Source organism: Patagioenas fasciata, chromosome 7 (assembly GCF_037038585.1).
Source record: "Patagioenas fasciata isolate bPatFas1 chromosome 7, bPatFas1.hap1, whole genome shotgun sequence".
Lineage (NCBI taxonomy): Eukaryota > Metazoa > Chordata > Aves > Columbiformes > Columbidae > Patagioenas > Patagioenas fasciata.
The window spans coordinates 39,054,831-39,074,232 of record NC_092526.1 but is presented as its reverse complement, the minus strand read 5'-3'; the positions used below and the strand labels follow the sequence as shown (position 1 = coordinate 39,074,232).

General features: G+C 41.4%; 1 protein-coding gene across 18 annotated transcripts in view; it reads left to right on the top strand.

The window, feature by feature from the left end:
• The window catches only part of ANKRD44 (ankyrin repeat domain 44), a 90,368-nt gene that overhangs the window by 52,723 nt on the left and 18,243 nt on the right, over positions 1-19,402 (top strand). For 8 of the 18 annotated variants that reach the window (XR_011740110.1, XR_011740109.1, XM_071811487.1 and 5 more), the window contains 11 exons: positions 64-151; positions 1,817-1,959; positions 3,347-3,559; positions 4,714-4,792; positions 6,256-6,370; positions 8,394-8,476; positions 9,756-9,873; positions 12,064-12,132; positions 12,746-12,886; positions 15,133-15,216; positions 16,145-16,256. Coding sequence is in view for 16 of the 18 variants with exons in the window: in XM_071811487.1 (XP_071667588.1) it covers positions 64-151; positions 1,817-1,959; positions 3,347-3,559; positions 4,714-4,792; positions 6,256-6,370; positions 8,394-8,476; positions 9,756-9,873; positions 12,064-12,132; positions 12,746-12,886; positions 15,133-15,216; positions 16,145-16,256 (1,245 nt within the window). In the remaining 2 variants the exon portion in view is untranslated. The remainder of the gene's footprint in view (positions 1-63; positions 152-1,816; positions 1,960-3,346; positions 3,560-4,713; positions 4,793-6,255; positions 6,371-8,393; positions 8,477-9,755; positions 9,874-12,063; positions 12,133-12,745; positions 12,887-15,132; positions 15,217-16,144; positions 16,257-19,402) is intronic. The other 10 variants (XM_071811484.1, XM_071811488.1, XM_071811496.1 and 7 more) reach the window with 5 other exon arrangements.

Below are 19,402 nucleotides of genomic sequence, written 5' to 3'. Positions count from 1 at the left end.
TTTGTTATGACCTGTTGAGTGTGTGATCTACAAGGTTGGTTTATTTGCTGTTGTTACTTCTAGATGGTGAACTTGCTCTTAGCCAAGGGGGCAAACATCAATGCTTTTGACAAAAAGGACAGAAGAGCTCTCCACTGGGCAGCGTACATGGGTAAGATTTGGGCTATCACTCCTTTTTTTTTAGCTTCCTATTTGCAAACCAAAATGGAGAAGAGCAGACCTGGCCATGGCAAGGGAGTGTTGTCTTTACCCTGAAGAGGGAAGGGTTCAGCTGATCTAAATACACACTGTCCATTTTAGGTTTTGCAGCTGCTGAGAACTTGGCTGTGATTTCCTTTTTAACACAGTTAATTGTGGGCTTTTTGTATTCCTTTTTTCATTTTGGTCTTTTTATCCTGACTCTAAATTAAAGCCTGAATTATGTTTGGTCTTGAAAAAATACAGGTTATATTTGTTTCAGTTTTTGCTAAAAACTGCTTTATATAAAATGCAGATAAATATGATTTGCTGTTTATCTATGTTTATAAGTAGCTAAGTGATGATATTGTTAGGAAGCACTTCGTAGGCTTTCTTCCTGTTAGGAGCAAATTGTCATATTTTATTGCAGAGTGGACAAGCGCAACTGATTTGCCTATTCAAAACATCAGTGGTGTTACCAAACACTGCTTAATTAAATCAATTGACCTTATCATTCCTTTCGAATTGAAGGAAAATTTCTTATAGCGGGGCACTATAATTCAAAAATACTAGGACAAGATGGCCTGTGATTCTGGTCACACCTGTTCAAGAGCTTTTGTTGGCCAAGCAATATGTTCCAGATTGTGATGTGTGAGGTGGTGTGTGCCCTCGGCCAGGAACTCTTTTATCTGACCTGTCAAAATCTTAATTTCAATTCTGACACTTTTAGAAATGAGATAATAGGAGATTTCAAACTGTGAGAAAAGCATATTGTGTGTTTTTTTGCCATACACAGACAGATGGAAGATTTGTGCCAACAAATGTGGTTTGACTTTTGAGCTTTGAATCCATTCCGTAGAGGTGAAAGGGTTTTACATTGTGCTGTGCCATTCCACATCTTTTTTGCTCTTACTGATTTTCAAAAATACATTATGTAGTTTCAAAATATTTAGTTTACATTTAAGACCTAAATTAGCAATGGGATTTAGGATTCTGTAGTGTAATTTGGACAGAATTTACATAATGATACCTGAGCATCTTCTCCTGTAAACCCTCACGTAGTTCCTGGAATGCTTAAATATCTTTGGGCACTTTGCACTTTGACCATGAAATTTCCTACCTCCTACACAAGACCAGAGCTACCCCTGTCATGAAAGTGCTGTACAACTCGGATACCTTCGTTTTAGCCTTTATTAAAGGTATTTTGTATTGCTAACAAAAACAAAACCCAAGTGTTAGCAGTTATGTTTGCAGATGACATCAACCGGATGCTGTTTTGGGAGACTTGTGTTGCAATGCTCCTGTGCTCACTGTAACAGGGAGAATAAACCACAAACTGTTACTTTTAAATAAATAAATGAGAAAGAAGTGTGTGGTTGTTCTTTTAATGACTGGAACACTAATTCAGTAAAGAAAAATTGCACACATCTGGTGAAGGTGAGTGCATGGATTTCTCGACAAGGCCTGGAGCTAGGATTAAGAACATTTATGAAAATGCATTTTTTTTCCCTTGTAAAACTGTGGGAGCATTGTTAAACAGTGGCAAAAGAGCCAGTGCATTAGCAAGGAAGACATAATTTGGGAGAAGTTGTTCTGTAGGATAACGCACTCGTTGATTTCTATCATTCCTCTTTTGAAGGTCACCTGGAAGTTGTTGCCTTACTGATTAATCATGGTGCAGAAGTGACGTGTAAAGACAAGAAGGGTTACACCCCACTTCATGCAGCTGCATCCAATGGGCAGATTAATGTTGTGAAACACCTCCTGAACCTGGGGGTAGAGGTATGTGCTTATGTGCACTTTGTGGCTTCCATGTTACTCCACACTTGGAGATATTCTATTCTTTCTTATGGATGCTGCTACAGACATTGGCAGAGCTTCTAAAAAAGAGAACTCCCATTTTCTGGACTGCCTGGTTCTTCATGTGGTTTGTTGGTTCAAGAGCCAGGAAATATTCTGGAATAAAAAATGTCTGATATGGACAGTAAATTCCAGGCCACCTTGCTGAAGAAATCAGGAAATATATGCTGTTCCTGCAGAGGAACACGGAATAATGAAATATCCCTTGGCTCAGTGTTCCCCAAAGGGAATCTGATGAATGGTTGTTCTCAACATATACACGCGTGCTTTACTAAACAGCAGTTCAGGCTGTTTAAGTTTAGGGACCTGTATTTTGTCTATAGCCGATGGAGGGCAGGAGAAGCATTATTTTCACTCTGGAAAAGAACATTTTTTCAGGGCACAGACTTCTCTTAGTGTAATATTGTCACCTCGGTGGTTCAGCGCAGCTGTGAGATGGCCAGAAGAGCCTGCACTGGCTACTCAGAGATGTCAAATAAAACCATTGCATTTATCTTTGGATTTTCAGCTGACTTGACCTGCCAAAAAAAGTCAGAAGTCCGTGTTCACAGGCTGTTGACTGTGAAGGGGAGTAGGTGTTTCCTGTTATTAGCAGCACTATGCTAATAACTACCTTTAACTTCCACGTCTTCCACCACTGGGGACATGATCCTTGAGACGGCTGTATTTCATTGAAGGGTATTCACGTCACCGCTGAGTCTTTTGTACAATCTGGCTTGTCCTGTTTTACAGAACAGCACTTGAATACTAAGCTGGTCATCAAGCAGTAACATAATCTTAATTATATCTTTATAATACTGAGCTACTGAAAGTGGTTCCTTATTGAAGTGTAAATGGCTGTCCAGTTTCACCTTCCCTTCATGCAGACCCCTTCACTCCCTTCCCAAAGAAATCTGTGGAAAGAGCTCTTAAGCCTGATTCCATTCACAAAAATTCAATAGTCAATGTTTTATTTAATAAGGATTGTGAGCTTTTTCTTTACCCTACTTTCCCACTTACATGTAAGTGCTTTCCAGCTTGTTAGGACTTCTGTCATCATCATCATCATTACATAGTCCAGCTATCAGCTTTAAGCTTCAGACTGACTTTTTGAAATTGCTGGTAGGATAAAAAGTTAATAACTGTAAAGGTAAAGCTTTCCAAATTAAGTTTTCTGGGAGTATATTTTTGTCAGTGGAATTCGCTGGTGAGAAATGTGCTGTATGACAGTTGAAGCCTCCAGCTATTTCCACTTGCAGCGTGTGATGCATTATGTAAAACGCTAAGCTGGTGTCCGTAATTTTAACTGTGTCTCCTTGTCTCATTGTAGATTGATGACATGAACATCTATGGAAATACTGCACTGCACATTGCCTGTTACAACGGTCAGGATTCTGTTGTTAATGAGCTGATTGACTATGGTGCTAATGTAAATCAGCCTAATAATAATGGATTCACTCCCTTGCATTTTGCTGCTGCCTCCACTCATGGGGCACTGTGTCTTGAACTGCTGGTGAATAATGGGGCAGATGTCAACGTTCAGGTAAAACTCGCATTACAGCTCTTTGGTTTTACTTTACCCTATTTTGCATACCTCAGGAAACTGTCCAGATGTTGTCTCGGGAAGTAGTGGTAAGTCAAGGAGCTATTCCTTTCTGGTGTTTTGCTTCCCCCTACAATATGGATTGAATTAAACCTGATCCTAAAAATTTCCACTTGACCTTCCTGGGGAAGTAAGAACCGAAGATTGTTAGTTTACCTTATTTTAGAGCCTGAGTTTATGAAGTCTGATTACATTTAGGATATCTGAATGCTCTTGAGATGTAGTCGGTACATCTTGATGAAGCTGAAAGGGACTTGCTGTTATCCAACAGAGGATACTGCTGTAGGTACCAGGAGACTTGAAATGGCTGAGCCCATACAGGATTTTGACTGCTTGACTTCAGACTCTGAGTGTTTCGGTTTCCCATCTGTAAAACTGGTCTAGCACAGAACTCCTCTGGCAAGTCCCTTGACATTAGTGGATAGTCTGGGCACTATTTAAACGCAGAATCATTAAAATGAAGTTAGGGATTGTGCTTGCCAATGAATGCAAAGCCTTATGCCAAGAAACATGAAGTGATGTGAGCAGTGAGCTGGTAGTTGCTGTTTTCTCAGCTCCTCAGCCTCTCCAATCTCAGTTTCTTTCTCTAGAACCCAAAACATTGACCTCTACTTATTGTACCTTTCCTTTCAGATGCGTTCCCTGTTTTCTAATTGTCTTTTGCAGACATCCTATTTTGGATCGCGTGGAAATTTATTAACCAAAACTTTTTAACATAGTGGCTTTTATTCTGGGGTGTGTCTAAAAATGCAGATTGATAAACACGGTATAGTTCTTGAATCTCTCAGAGACTTGTACACAGCTCTGTGGTTCCTTCGCTTGTCGATATTCCCCTTGTTGCAAGGGTTAGGGAAAATAATGACTGAATGGGAAGCGTTACGTAAAATAATATTCAAGAATAATATCTGGAACTGTTTAACTTGTATGCTTATACCTCCTGCATTTACCATTGTGTACAGATTCAGTCCTACAGTCCTTTGAAGCCAGTGGAGGTTTTATCTGAAGAATAGCTGTAGGATGTTGAGCTGAGAGACTTCAAGCTGTTGCCACCGCTTCACATGCTAAATGGTTGTTTTTCTGTTTGTTTCTGTTAGAGTAAGGATGGGAAGAGCCCTCTGCACATGACAGCCGTCCACGGCAGGTTCACGCGGTCGCAGACCCTCATTCAGAACGGTGAGTTTCTGTGCCTGTTTAACGACTCTCCAAAAGATGGGGCATTTGCAAGGTTGCAGCTGTCAGTTGTTCTGTCCCACAGTGCCAAAGTTCTGTGCTGAGAGCTGCCTAGCTCTCTGTCAACTTCTGGCTTTGAGGTGTGCTGACAGCTCTCCTTCCAACCTGTCATCACAAGTTGGGACTTTGGTTGTTAACAAAATCCCATATTCGTCCAGTTGATGTGTTGTGATGCTTAACCTGAAAACAAGACTTCAAAACTGTGTTCAGGTATTTTTTTTTCTGCTGAGAAACAGGCACAATTTGCTTCCTGAAATTATTTAAAAACTAGAAAAAGAAGAAGTTTCTAGCTGTCCTGCCATGGGAGCAGTGATGCTCTTAGAGCTCAGGCTGTTTTCTCTGCCCTCTGCTCAGCAGCTGTGATTCTGTCACCTCCTTTAGCTCCACACCACACCGCTGGCTGCATTAAGTGTTGGATAAATACTCAAGAGAGTGGACCGGCACCATATTGTTTGTTCTGGCATAGCCAGGATTCCCAGTTATCAGTCACTTATCAGGTACCTCTTTTGTCTGAGAATACTACAGAGTATAACAAATGTTATCGTTGGCGATAATAACAAATATTCTTGTTGGCAGAGGCCTGTTTCTGATTGGCAGAGGTTGCTGCTACTGATAGTTTACTTGTGCTTCCCACCTTTGGCCACTGTACCAGACAGGATGGTCTGGGGTTTGTTGATTGGTTAAGTTTTTTGCTTGTTTTCCAAAATCCCAAACTTGGAAATTAAGTGTGAAATGTTGAAGATAGCTGAACAGTTAGCCTTACATTTACACGAGGTTGTATGTTAAAGTGGAGGTGTTCAGTACATCATGCTTCCTTCAGGTCATCATGCATTGGTGTCATATCTCTCTTTGGCAAAACAAAATAGTAATAATAAAAGGAGTTTGGATAAACTGGAAGAAACTGTACTTTAATGCAATTTTTAGTTGTTTAGTCAAATATGCTGTCTGACTTAGAGCTGGCTGTTCTCTATTGGATTTGTGTGTGAAAGGACTGACAGTTTGGCATCCGTCCTTAACACCTCTCTACTCTTCTTCAAGTTGTGTGCATTTGGCTTTCATAAAGTATTCTCACAGCAAACTAGCAGAGTATTACAATATTGCAGTGTTGGTGCATAACTAGTGGAAAAAACTGCATTTGGAGACTAGCGATAAATGGATTGTTGTTTAATTGGAAGGTGTAGGGTGGATAGTAAGATGAGCAGTAAGTCTGGATTATGTACTTGACCATTTTAGGTCATCCTGTTCATTTATTTTCACCGTTTTCCCCACCGCTGCAGTTGCAGAGGGAGATGAAAATGCTCCTGGCTGTGGCTGGACTGGTTGTGCTGCAGAGACAAATAACGTTTGTGGTCACTGGTTCACACTTCATCTTTCTATCTTAAATTGTATGAAAATGCCTTTTGCAGGAGGGGAAATTGACTGCGTTGATAAGGACGGTAACACCCCTCTGCACGTGGCTGCAAGATACGGACATGAGCTTTTGATCAACACCCTCATCACCAGCGGAGCTGACACTGCCAAGTAGGTGGTTGAAGCGGAGCTGTTTCTAATGATCAAGCGTTATGTCCGATGCCTGGAAACACAGTTACTCCTCAGGTTCTGAAGTGCGAAGGTTAAAATGGATAAGCAGAATTTTACTGTACTTCAGTGGGTTACATGGGGCTAAAATATGAACACTTGAGAAACACGGAGGAGAAGGAAGCCCTCATGAAGTCCCTGTTGTGCCTGCTTAAATGCTTACAAGCGGTACAAGTACTGCTGCTTTTTCCTAGAGCATCGGTCAGTCCTGGAGGCAACAGCATTTGAAGGAGAAAATGTGTAAGTGATGGGAGGAAGCAGTGTGAACAGCACTGCAGAAGCATGCTGGTTAGCAGGTGTGCAGCTACTGTACTTCCATGGAAATCAGCTAAGAGGTGCTGGGTGGAGATCTGGAACTAAAAGAAGAAAAATATTGCTTTGGATAACTAGATGGCGGAAGAGATGGCAGGAAACGCATGTAGGAAGAAGCTTAACAATAGAGAATACACAATGTTAGCTTAAATAAATGAATCCACAGCTAAAAATTTTGACCTGTTCATACACATGCAGCAGGTTGGTGGAGCTTGAGCTGTTTCCTTCAAAGAAAAGGCCGTCAGATTGTCTTTTAGTAGATTGACTCGAAGATGTAGATGCTGGCACCAGCAAAATTAAAACATGTACGGCGCCACCAGTCGCTCCTTAGTGAAGTGAAGCAGCAAGGACAACACATCTAATGTGAAGACAGAAGAAGGATGAGCCTATGGATTCTGGAAAGAATTTTATTTTTTAAAAAAAGCAAGCCAAAATTAGTTAAATACATATATGTGTAAAATGTTGGAGAGAGGAAGGTATGCTTATAAACATCCACATTCATTTTTGTCTGAAGCTTCATAGATAATTAGGATTTATGGTCTTGGAGAAAGACAATTTCCTTTGTCTTTGGGTCCGGATCTGAAATCCTCTTCCATGAGGTGATCAGACTCTCCCATCCACAAATTGTCCTGCAGAAATGAAGGGCAGACGTGAATCTACCTGCTATTGTTCAAGAACGTGTCATTTTTCAAAAATGTATCTACTGAAGCAGGCAGGAGATGATAATCTTGTCAAGATAACTGGTTGCAGAGGCTTCACGTTCATGTGCAATTGAAGGGCTGCCAGTAGCATAACGTTTCTAAGATAACAAGATGCTCCACACAGAACAATGCTAAATGCCAGAAGCTAAGATGTGCAAACCAAGAAGTCTTCTAAGACAGTAAAGAGCAGCACGCTTAGGGACTGAGCCAGGATGATTTGCTGATATTAATAAAAGCTGCTGAGTGCTCAGCTTGTTTAAAAACTATGCGGTTGCCTGAGACAGATTTAGCCTCATGATAGGTGCCTGTCTTTTCTTTTTCACACAGCTTGTCTGCTCTGAGGAGTTTATAATGTAATTGAAAAGAGGGTTATGTGTTAAAAAGGGGGAAAAAGTGAAAGAGAGCTTGAGGAAAGTAGCTGGAGCGAATGGGAAAATTGGATGTTTAGTTCCTAGGATGTGGGATGAAAACTGGGGGAGAAGAGGAGGCTCTGAAAACCCACATGAGAGTCATCTAAAGGATGTTAACTGTAGGAAAAAATGAGTTTTGGAAGTAACACTGAGAAGATTTCAGCATTCACTTTAACCCCAGAACGGCAGGTGCAGTGTGTGTAGCTGATGCAGAAAGTTGTGCATCCCACAGCAGGGATCTGACTCCAGCAATACCTGCTTTCTCGCTTCCCCCTTTACCTTGGCTTTTGCCTGGAATTTTTAGAAACCTTCCTGCCACATTCTGTCCAAAACACAATGCTAAAAAATTTTGCTGCCTTGGAATATTTTTAACTCCTGAGAAGGCAGGTAAGGAAATACAGATAAAAATAACGCGACAGGAAGAATCTTCCTTGAAAAGGATCACAGCTTCTGCCTCTGTGGAAGGAGCTTTTGATGTGTTGTGTCTGTGTGCAACCCGCGTTTTCGCCTGACTCTGTGTAATGAGGCTGTTGTGCCTTCCAGGTGTGGGATCCACAACATGTTCCCGTTACACCTGGCAGCGCTGAATGCTCACTCCGACTGCTGCAGGAAACTGTTGTCATCGGGTGAGTAAATCCCACAGGGTCTGTGGGGCTCCAGTAGCGTCTGTGTCTTTTTTAATACCTTAATACTCATCGTTGTAAATCGTCCCAATGAAAGGCGTCCCGTGCTGCTGTGTTCGGCCATACGGGAGCATGCGAGGCTTTCCTAACAGCATGTTGATACTTCTGTGCATCCTGTGTTCTTCATGCCTGAAGCTCTTTTCTCCTGACAGTTTCAGAGAATTTAGATTAATTCACCAGGAGGAGGGATGAAATTTAGAACCCTTTTCCAAACTGCAGGAATGTGAGATACTGGTTTGTTTTGCTATTTTTTCCCCAAAAGAAATAATTCAGGAAATTATCTCCTTGGGTCTGCGCTGCACTACATCATCAGTATTTCCATCTCACTGATGGTGATGTATTCTAAATACAGCACAAATGTGTGTCTGAATCCAGACAGACTGAAGGAGTGGGGCTGCCCAAAGCCTGTGGGCACGAGAGGGGAAACGAGGGACAGTGTAGTGTCAAGAGAGCGGCCGCAGGATCTCACCAGAGCCCAAAGCAGAAGCAGCAGGAGTTTGCTGACACAACCATTTCAAATGAGGCAGCATTCAGGTGCCAAATCCTCAATTCTTCTTCTCCAGGCAAGAGTTCCCATGAGCTAAAAATTCACAAGGGGGATGGCATTATTTTTCTAGGAAATCGCTTCATTACTTAACACGTAAAATCTCCTACAACTACTTTTTCCCCTAAACTTGAGTCCTGTAGGATATTTTAAAAAGTGTGAAAACTGGCTGTTACCTGCCCCATTACATTAAACCTTGTTGCTCTCTGGCCTTGAGCACTAGATCAGAAAGGAAGAGGAGCAGCTCTGGGTGACCAGAGTCAATATTGCCAGGCTTCTATCTCAGTGAACATCCCTGTGTGCTCCTGGAAGCCTCTTTCCAACCTGAAAACCACCTGTGATAAAAATGCCCCCATTTCATGCTCAGGCTGAATCTGCGGGTTTTGCTCATTTCTTCATGTTTTCTTTTTCCTCTCCTACTGTCGCAGTCCTCTTGATGAATATCTGCCTCCTAAATGCCTGTCACATGGTTATAAATAGGGATGTGGTGCAGAGCTGGATGTGGAAATAGATGCTCGTCGGCTTTGCAGCTCTTTTTATAGAGCTGCCAAAGCGGAGCAGCTGCTCACCGTTCCCCTGACAACCTCTTTCTGACTGTAGTTGCTTGCATTCTGTTTGGTTTTCTTTTCCAACTAACTGATTTTTCTGTCTCTGCGATGTTTCTTGTGGTTTAACTAGGACAAAAGTATAGCATAGTGTCCTTGTTTAGTAATGAGCACGTGCTGTCTGCAGGCTTTGCCATAGACACCCCTGACAGTTTTGGAAGAACCTGCCTCCACGCTGCCGCCGCGGGAGGGTGAGTCGCTCTGATTGTAGCTCTTGTTACATTATTCTGGGGCTTCATTGCAGATTTGGCACCAACCAACATGACTGTGCCATCCACAAAAGAATTTAGAGCGGTCTGAGGGAATCAAAGTGGTCTGATGTCAAATTTGGGTCACTTGAGGCTGGTGTTCACCACTACCCTCATGGAGGGGTTGCTTGCAAAATAAAGGAAATCATTATTTCCTACAGCAGAGCGAGTGAGGAGCAGGAGTTATTCCTGGTCTCCACTTCTGGACTGTGTGCTTGTCCAAAATTGTAACTGCACAACAGTGCCCATCAGATTGCAACCCTGGACTCCAAACGCAGCTCATCTCCCTCTTGCCCATTTTTCAGGCACAAGTTTAAAAGTTGCTAAAAGAAAAGCCAAGAAACCAAAACAACAACAAGCGAAGCCCCAAAACCCCCAACCTCCACATTAAAAGGTCAAAAGATGGTAATTCTCTCAGTGTGATGCATTCCTGCTAAGTGCTGGGAGGCCAGGAATGGAAACAAGTGAAAACTGAAAGACGTCAATTTAAGTTGTAAATGTTGCATCCAGTTAGTTTAAGTATTTCCCAATAATTGTCAGTGGGGAGCTGTGAAGTGAACCTAGCAAAAGGACTAAGAACTTGGCAAGCGTTGGGTTTTGACTCTTCTGTGCAGTAGTTTATGGCTCAGAAAACAGCTGAGATGGAGTCTTGGCCGGAACCCAGCTTGGATTCCAGCTTGGTTCTGACACGAAGAAATGCTCATCCACAGCAAATACTTGGCAGTCTTTCTGGAAGTTGTTTTTTCTTCTCAGTGGACCAAAATGTATATCATGAAGTTTTTGTTATTACAAAAAAAAAAAATACTAAACAAACACAAAAACCTAATAAAACGGATGCGAATGGAGTTTTTGTTATTCTTATTATATTACTCTTCTTGATACTTGTCTCACATTAATAGAGGAGGTATGGCTGTTGCTTGGATGGTAATTATTATAGTGTAGCTCAGATGCTACCGCTTCCATAAGGCTGCACCCCAAAAGAATCATAAATACAACCTGGAAGGCCTAAAGGCAAAGAGAGGCTCCAGAAGAAGCAAAAGTGGCTCATGAAAATAACCCATATTTTCCTAGTGTTTTACTACAACCATCATCATTAACAAATGTTTTTATTTTTAGTACATTGTGGTGAGTGTTCTGTAGCTACTTTATGCAACAGCAGTTTAGAATAGGGATGAACATATGCCAACATATTGCATCTAGTCTTCTATTTCCTGGGGCTGGAGGTATACAAAAGGTGTCGGTTTCTCTCCTGACATATGCCTGGTACTCCCATTACATTAATGGGAGTTGCACGAGTGTGAGGAAAAGAACAGACTTCAAAGGTCTGCTCATCTGATTGTGAACATAGATGATTTATTTATTGCCCTTTGGAACGCCAAGGAGTCTTGGAAAGTGCTGCTCTTCTTGACATCATTTTCTGGCACGAGAGATGTGAGAATTCATCTGGTTTATTTTCTGTTAAAAATCACCTGGCTTTAAACAAGAGGAAGAAGCCGCTATGATGTGGTGAATTCTTTCAGCAGATACAAAGCGATGGAGCCCAACTCATCCTCTTAAGTAAATGCAATATTGATATGTCAGTCACTTGAAATAGCATTGCCCCTTATTCCACAAAGCACTTAGAGATATGCTTAGATCTGTCAATAGTCAACAGATCATATAAGAATAAACCTCCTGTGATTAAATCTCACTAAGTAAACAGGATTTGAGCAAAGTGCTTGCTGTTGAATACTTTGCTGAACGGGGGTGGATTTCGTTAAATGTCACCTCTTCATTATTAGACTGGCATTTTACAAGCTCGCAACAACTTTCCTTTCAAGTTCTCTTATACGGGTTGAGTGTGGGAAGCATTTGAGTACAGCTCCCATTGAAAATCTCCAACCAGCCTGAATTCCAGTCACATTTAGTGTGCTCTCTTTGCAATTTTTTCCCTCTTCTGCAGAAGAGAGCTTGGAGGTTTTCTTGGAAAAAACAGGTTTTGAAAGCTTCATTTTCATGGAGTTTCACATTGTAGTTGTCTGTACCCTGTTTCTGCATGGCAAATAATACAAAAATAGAGTAACTTTTAGGGAGAGGGGGCAACACAGATGTAAACTTCTGGGTTGTTCATCTTCTGTTTTCTTCTCTTTCCAGTAATGTTGAATGTATAAAACTCTTGCAAAGCAGTGGAGCAGATTTTAATAAGAAGGACAAATGTGGGAGGTAGGTAAATCACGAAGCTCATTTAAAAAAGGAGAAAAAAAAGAAAGAATCTAGCAGGCAGGAAAGAAAGACCTCAGTCTGGCAATCCCATGTTCTCTGACAAATGACAGTGAAATAAAGCAGGAGTTTGGCCTTCCCTGCAGAACTCCTGCTGCTGCATTTCAGTGCCGGACAGACAGGTGCAGACTTCATTAAATACATAAAAGCCATCGCACCCTCTTGAGTTTTCTATTTTAAAAAATATCACTTTTTTGGGGTATTTTTCCCCCTTATTGCTTCTCTTATTGCCTAAATTCTGGTGCTTTTGTGCCCAGGACAACACCTGGGTTCTGACGGGAGGATTGCTGCTATTTGACGTGCTTCCTAGAGGTTTTTTGTCCTCCATAGGACGTGTTGCTGTGAGTCCTGTTCTGCCAGCTAAACGAGATGCTGCAGGAGCACCAAAACTTCCTATTAACATGATATTTTGTTAAATTTGCCTAACTTTAGATTTCAGCACAGGAACATAAGGTGCTGATACTCTCTGCCAGAAATCTGCAGGAATTAAGATTTATCGCTATCCTCAGTGGCACATACTGGAATACGAGGTAACAAATTGTCGCTTATGTTCCAGGACACCTTTGCATTACGCAGCTGCAAATTGTCATTTCCACTGCATCGAGACACTGGTGACAACAGGAGCCAACGTTAACGAGACAGACGACTGGGGCCGCACCCCTTTGCACTACGCCGCTGCTTCCGACATGGACCGAAAGTAAGAAAGCCTGTTCGTATTCCTCGTTTCGTTTGACCTGTTTTGCCAAATCAGTGTCATTCTATTCTCTTCATGATGCTGCGAGCCAATTACCCAATCCTGCCAGTGAAGGAATGTCCCTGCGATGGATGTGTAACTCCACACGGAGTTTCTCTGACTCTTAAACCAGATTTTGAGAGGATGTGGCGTTTCAGCTCTGCGCTTTACCTTTGATGGAACGCGCTGTTTTGCAGCCACCTTGTCCTACCCAACTATCTTCCCAACATTTTGTCTTCTGTTTTCTTCTGTGTGGTTTCCTCACAGGAGTAAGCTCGGAGAATTTTCTATATCTGCTTTGTAAATCCCTCAGAAGGGTTGGAGCGAGAGCTGGCAGCAGGGGAGGTGTTTACTGGGAACTGCTGGCTGTTCCAACAGACTTGCTGGAAAAGCTGGGATAGATCTACCCGTCAGTCTCTCTCCACTGGCAGAGCTGATAAAAATGCTCACCCGGTCCAAACAGGTTGCTTTTTAGGGACTTTAAAACCAGAGAGGCCTGGGGAATATCCCTTGGCAGAATGCAGTGCTGTTCTTGTGAGAAAGGGGGAAAACAACTGCAAAACTTAAAAATCCGGTGGTTAGAGACTGCAATTTCTAATTCCCAGATAGCTGCATATTTTGGCAATCTCTTCGTTATAACATACTGTATAAAACAGGCTCGATTACTCTGTTCTCTCTTAAAACTGTTAGCGACCTGTATTTATTTTAGGTCATCCCATATTTCTCTGTCTAACTCCTTTAGACACTAAGGAATTATTTTTTTCGTTTCTTGTATAGAGAGATCTGGTAAAAATATGTCTGGCTTCTTCCCAGCAGAATGGCAACTCAAAGCCACTGCAGGAAAACTTCAGCTTAGCTTTATGGCAGAGCTTTGGATACCATACCAGAGCCTTGGGAGCTTCTTCATCATTTGCTGTGATTATATTGATATAAAAAACGTCTTCCAGTTTGAGATGTTCTGGAAGAAGCCTTGTTATATAGATGAAATGCTACTTGCAGTCTGTGATTTTATAGGTCAGCATATATATATTTTTTTTTCCTGCTGAATGGCAAAAAGTTCCCAAGTCAGGCAATCTCAGTCTAAAGAATATTTAGAATTATTCTGTCCAGGGAATCTTATTTTGGGATCTCATTGATTTGTAGTTAACTGAAAACAGATGCGGGTGGGACCTCAGCATAGCGCAGGAGTACTGTCTATGAGTTTATGACATTAATATTCAGGGGAGTTACTTTATTAATAACTAAGTTTTTCTGAGTCAGTGGACATCAGACAGACCCCGGATTTGTAGAATAACCCGTTATTGCCAGCACTCACAGGAAGAACATCAAATCTTGCTATCAAAAATGGGAAATTTCATATTAAAGAAAGAATGTGCTCTTCTGCGTTGTGCAGAATGCAGTCTGGAATTCGTGTGTTACATTGGGATTGAGATTAGCAAGCTGTCCTCCTGCAAACCTTTCAAGCTCCTAGTCCCTGATGACAGCAGTTTGTAAATGTATTCCGTGTTAGCCTCGGTGGCCAGGAAACATCAAAACACAAGCTCATGATTGTAAGATGACAATCATAGTCTTCTCCCTGCCATCCATCCAGCTGGGAAGAAGAGATGCCAAAAAAGATGCAGGTGTGCAGGGTGTGATGATGTGCTGGGCTCTTTGAAGAATCTAAAGAATCTGACCGGGAGGTTCACACAGTGTTGCTGAGATATTTCACAGCAAGTGAGGAGGGGCAGCAACCTGGCTGCTGCAGATTCAGCAGAGACCAATTTAGTGTCACTCGTTAAAGTTTCTCTAAATCTGAAAGGCTAGAAAAGCACTAGCAGGTTACTATTGGAAGAAGCAAGCTGTAGTAATCCTGAGTTCCTCTCCACAAAGGAAACAAAATGCACAACATCGCTGTGGGAGAAACAGAAGGATCCGAGAAAGTGATTTACAAACTGTTTCTGATAGGAACCAGAATTTGCAGCATTGGTTGGTTGGTTTTTTTCCTGGCACTGACCTGTGGGACAATAAACGACCGTGTTGTAGTTGTTTCCATAGCTTGCAAAACTGCAGACCTGTGCAGTACACTCGTTTAACTTGGATAATTCTTATTGTTGGCTGGAGGAGGCCAACACCTTGAAGAGGTCATTGGGGATGGGTGGCAGACTGCGTCAATATCAGTGGTGTGGTGTTTGGAAAATAAGTTGCATTTTTCTGTCCTCTGTGCTAAGAAGAAAGAATATTTTAGGTAACTCCCACGAAAATGCTGAAGAACTCGAAAGAGCCAGTGAGATGAAGGAAAAAGAAGCTGCATTGTAAGTTTGGTGTTGATGAAGCAGTTAGACCTCATTTCTGGAGAATGCCACTGCTCTGGGCTGCGGTTTTACACTCTGCTTTGGCTCATTCATCGCTCTGCTAAACACAATGCTTGGCTCTAATGAGGGCTAACCTAAAGAAAAAGGCTCTGTGCTCTTCTCTGTGCACGTAGTCCCCAATATCTCTGTTTCTGTGTTCGTTGCTGTTTCTTAATTAAAAATATACTGCTTCGGTAATTTAATAATTCTTTAGTGTCATGAACTGCCTTATTTTAATGCTTTGCGCTGAGTTTGTACGTTGCAAAAAGAAGCAGCCAATGCATTTACTTGGACTGACATTTTCATGTAGCTGCTTCGTGATGGTTTTTTGTTTTAAAAATCCCCTTCTTCACATGACAGCCTCACATTCACTACATATTACAAACTATGGAAGAAAATACTAATAACAAAGTTACGCTCAGTGGCAGGAGCTATAGAGTGCATAAGGGATCCTTTGAAAAACACAGTATAAAAAAAGCGTCAACGAAGAATATATGTTTATGTATGGAAATTAACTCAGTTAATTTATTTTTCAGCTTGGCATAGTGCGTGTTTGGAGGGCAACTGTTTGATATATGAGTTTTATGTGAGCAGTAGCAGTTCTAGGCTGCTTACATCATGGTACAAAGTTGTGTAGTTTTCTTTCAGGCTTTGTAATAGAAAAGAATTTTGCAATCTAGAGTAGCCACAAAAGTTAGGTTGAAGATTGGAGTGTGGATTTTCTGTTTCAAAATACAGTGAATGTGGGGACCTATTGGTGAAAAGTGATTTGAGGCACTGCTAGAAATAGAGAATGAGTGGCCAGTTCTCAGTGCTACTCCTGGTTGCAGTGAGGGCTGAGTGTGTTAAACACTGTGAGCTTACGTTTACACCGGTGAATTGTCCACAGGTGTCTGGAGTTCCTGCTGCAGAACGAAGCCAATCCAGCCATCCAGGACAAAGAGGGGTACAACACCGTGCACTACGCTGCTGCCTACGGGCACCGGCAGTGCTTGGAACTGGTGAGTGCTCAGGCAGCTCTGGAAGGCTCTCATCTGCTCATATATACGTGCACACACTTTTGTTAGCAGCTCTCCTCACGGTTACTATTTTAGCTCTTTGGATATTCACAAATCTGTGAAAATCTGCAACGTAAACTCCAATATATGCAACCAGGTGTATGTTAAAAACGTGTTCACCTTGACCATCCAGTCCTTGTTCAACAAGCTGATGCTTAAATACTGTCTTTGAGTGGAGTTTATGTATGCTTAAATTATTTGGAACTGTGATCCAAATATTCCCAGTGTGTGGCTGTGGCAGCATTAAGGGAGAGTTCCCAGCTACACAGTGGTGTACGTGCACATTATCTGACTTGCAAACTGCATTAATAGCTTTTTGTCAGTTGCAAACCTGCCGTGCCTTTTTACCTCTGGTGAAACAATAGCAGTATTGATAAAGTTACCATAATTAAGATTAAACTTGTGTGAAATTTAACTTTTTTTTTTAATATCCTGGACCTGAATGATCAGAAATTGCATCTCACAACAAGCCAAAAATTTTTAGCCAAAAATTGAATTTGGGAGATATATAGTATGGATTTATACAAGTTTATGACTTGTAAAAATAAATGTCATGAAGATGGGTATTGAGTGATCTGCTTCGATATACAGGGTGATTCAAAATTATCGTGTCATGTATAAATAGGTTTTAATGGTTTTAAAAGAAAAGCTTTAATTAGAAAATGGTATCGATATTCATGCTTTAGTAAGAACACTGCGTGCTGTTTAGTGGTTTATGTTGTTTGGTTCTTTGTTGAAGAGTCAAAATACTTAATTATTGAGAAGGAGCTCTGCACAGCACACGCTGCTTTCACACCACATTGACCCGCGCTGCCTGTTAGTGCTGCCACAGGAGAAATCCTGCAGCAGGTTACGTCAGGGTTACAACAGCTGGGGAACCGCGATTTGCAATTACGTCAGGGCAGCCCTGGCTCAGAATTTCAGTCTTTTTAGCTCCCGTGAAATATCACTGCTTTTTTGTTGCTTGTGGCAGCGAGTTTGCCCTTTCCTTGTTCGGGGCCCGTGGGGACGGAGGGCTCTTCTGCTGAGCCTGCTGCCGCTTGGGAACAAGAGTAAATGTTCTATGGATTTGAAGGGTGGATTTACAGAGTAGCCTCCTCCTTTTATGCCTGATGAAAGAATTAGCTCTTTTTCTACCTAATGGTAATTTGAAATTACTGAGATGCTCCATTAAGCCTCCTTTTTTTTCTCCAGAGCTGAATTTCAGAACGTATTACAGCCTATAAGGACAATCGTAAGAACTACCTTGACTCATTAACTGGCACATTTGAATAAATAAAAAAGCGAGGGGGAAACCCCCCCCAGCTATATCCTCCTATATAGTCTTTATTATAACCCCAGAATAAAATCTAGCAGCAAAGCCTCTTATGTCTGTAAATACTCTTACTGTACAAATAAAATAAAGTTGTGAGAACTGTAAATGTTATTAATCACCACACAGAACTGGGAGAGAGAAGACAGTTTATAATAGCAGCTGTGCAGTGCTATTGGTTTGTAAAAATAGATCTGAATAATTGACATGTTTTACCTTACTTTGCATCTCACTCCTGAATCATTCAGGTTCTTGTTTTTGAGTGTGAAGACGACTTTACAAAATCATTATGTACAGTATTTACTGTTATGGGAAGTGAAGGGGTCACGCTGGGAATTTCCAGGAGGCAGGAAGAGAAGTAAGGGTGTTCTTACCTTTTAAAAGCTTCTAACCTAACCAGAGGGAACCCTGCGCACCCATTTCACTTGCAGTATCTCTGCACAGGTCTGACATCTGCTAAAACTGCGGACAAACCAATAAGTAAAAATGCAATCAGCTAAAAGACATAATTCCAATGGCACGAGGAATTAGAAATCAGAAATGCTGATTGTTCTCCAATCAGCCACCAGTAACCATAGATTGTTTGTAATTCAGGCTTATTTGTCTGTCTTCAGTGAAATGCACTGTTGGGCTTCTAGGAGGCAGGGATGGATCGCAGGTTTTGGGTGGTAACTTCACGCTTTTCAGAAACAGATGCAATTGCAGGTACATTATGGAAGCATCATGGAGCTAGAGCCCCACCAAGACACTCTGTTTTATGTGTTCTTTTAACAAGTATATGTAATTTACTACAAATGCATTTTTAGAACCATAGAAACACTGGTGAAACCAAGGAATTTGCTTGGTTACTTCGACCTGGTGGCACTTTTTGTCTCTTCGAGTATGATGTTTATCCTTGAGATGACCTTGTTTTAATTGCTACAAAGTGGTGCTTGACAAGGCATACTACAATTTATTAGTGCTGTGTCTTTAATCTTCCTGTTCTTGCTCTCCTTTGTAATTTCTCTTCTTATGCTGTCTGGCTATGTATCTGTGAGCTACCATGTTTGCCATCAAATTCTTGTTTACACTTGACTTTATGATGGAGACATTCAGCTTTATGAGTAATAAGCTCATTAAGCCTGGTTTGCATCAGCCTAAGCTGCTTTAACTCTAAGCCATGGAGATGCCTTTTGTGGGGGGGTTCTCCAATCCCACAATTTGTTCCTTCAGAGCCTTAATTTTGTCCACTAACCTGTCCACTTCTGGCAGGTTAAGAAAAGTATTTCTACGTTAAGATTTTGATCCTGGAGTTTCAACAGGTGATGATAAATGTAATTAAAAGTGATTACATTAGTCTGCTGGGCTGGACTCAGAGTAAAGGACAGTATTAGGCAGGCAGAGGCTTAGTGCTTGAGTTTGTTTTGTGGCATTTTTGTAGTTTTACTCACTGGAGAAAATCAGAATGTATTCATGTATTCAGAGGTGGCTACTGCTTCATCCTGTTTATAGCTGTCTTGTGTAAGCAAAGAGCAAGATTTTAAACTGAAGGTGGCTCCACATGGTAAGACCAAATGTGTTTCCTAATCCTGCCTCAAACCTACTGAAAAACTGGTGTACGACTTGATTGGGTTTTTTTTCCTTAGCTGCAGGTAGGTGTTAAAATCTATATAATCTGTTAATACACACGCCCATTTGCTTATGAGTGGTAATTGCATCAACATACATCTCTTTCACAGTCCTGACATTTTACTAGGCACAAAATACACAAATAAACAAAAATGTTTAATTTTCTAGC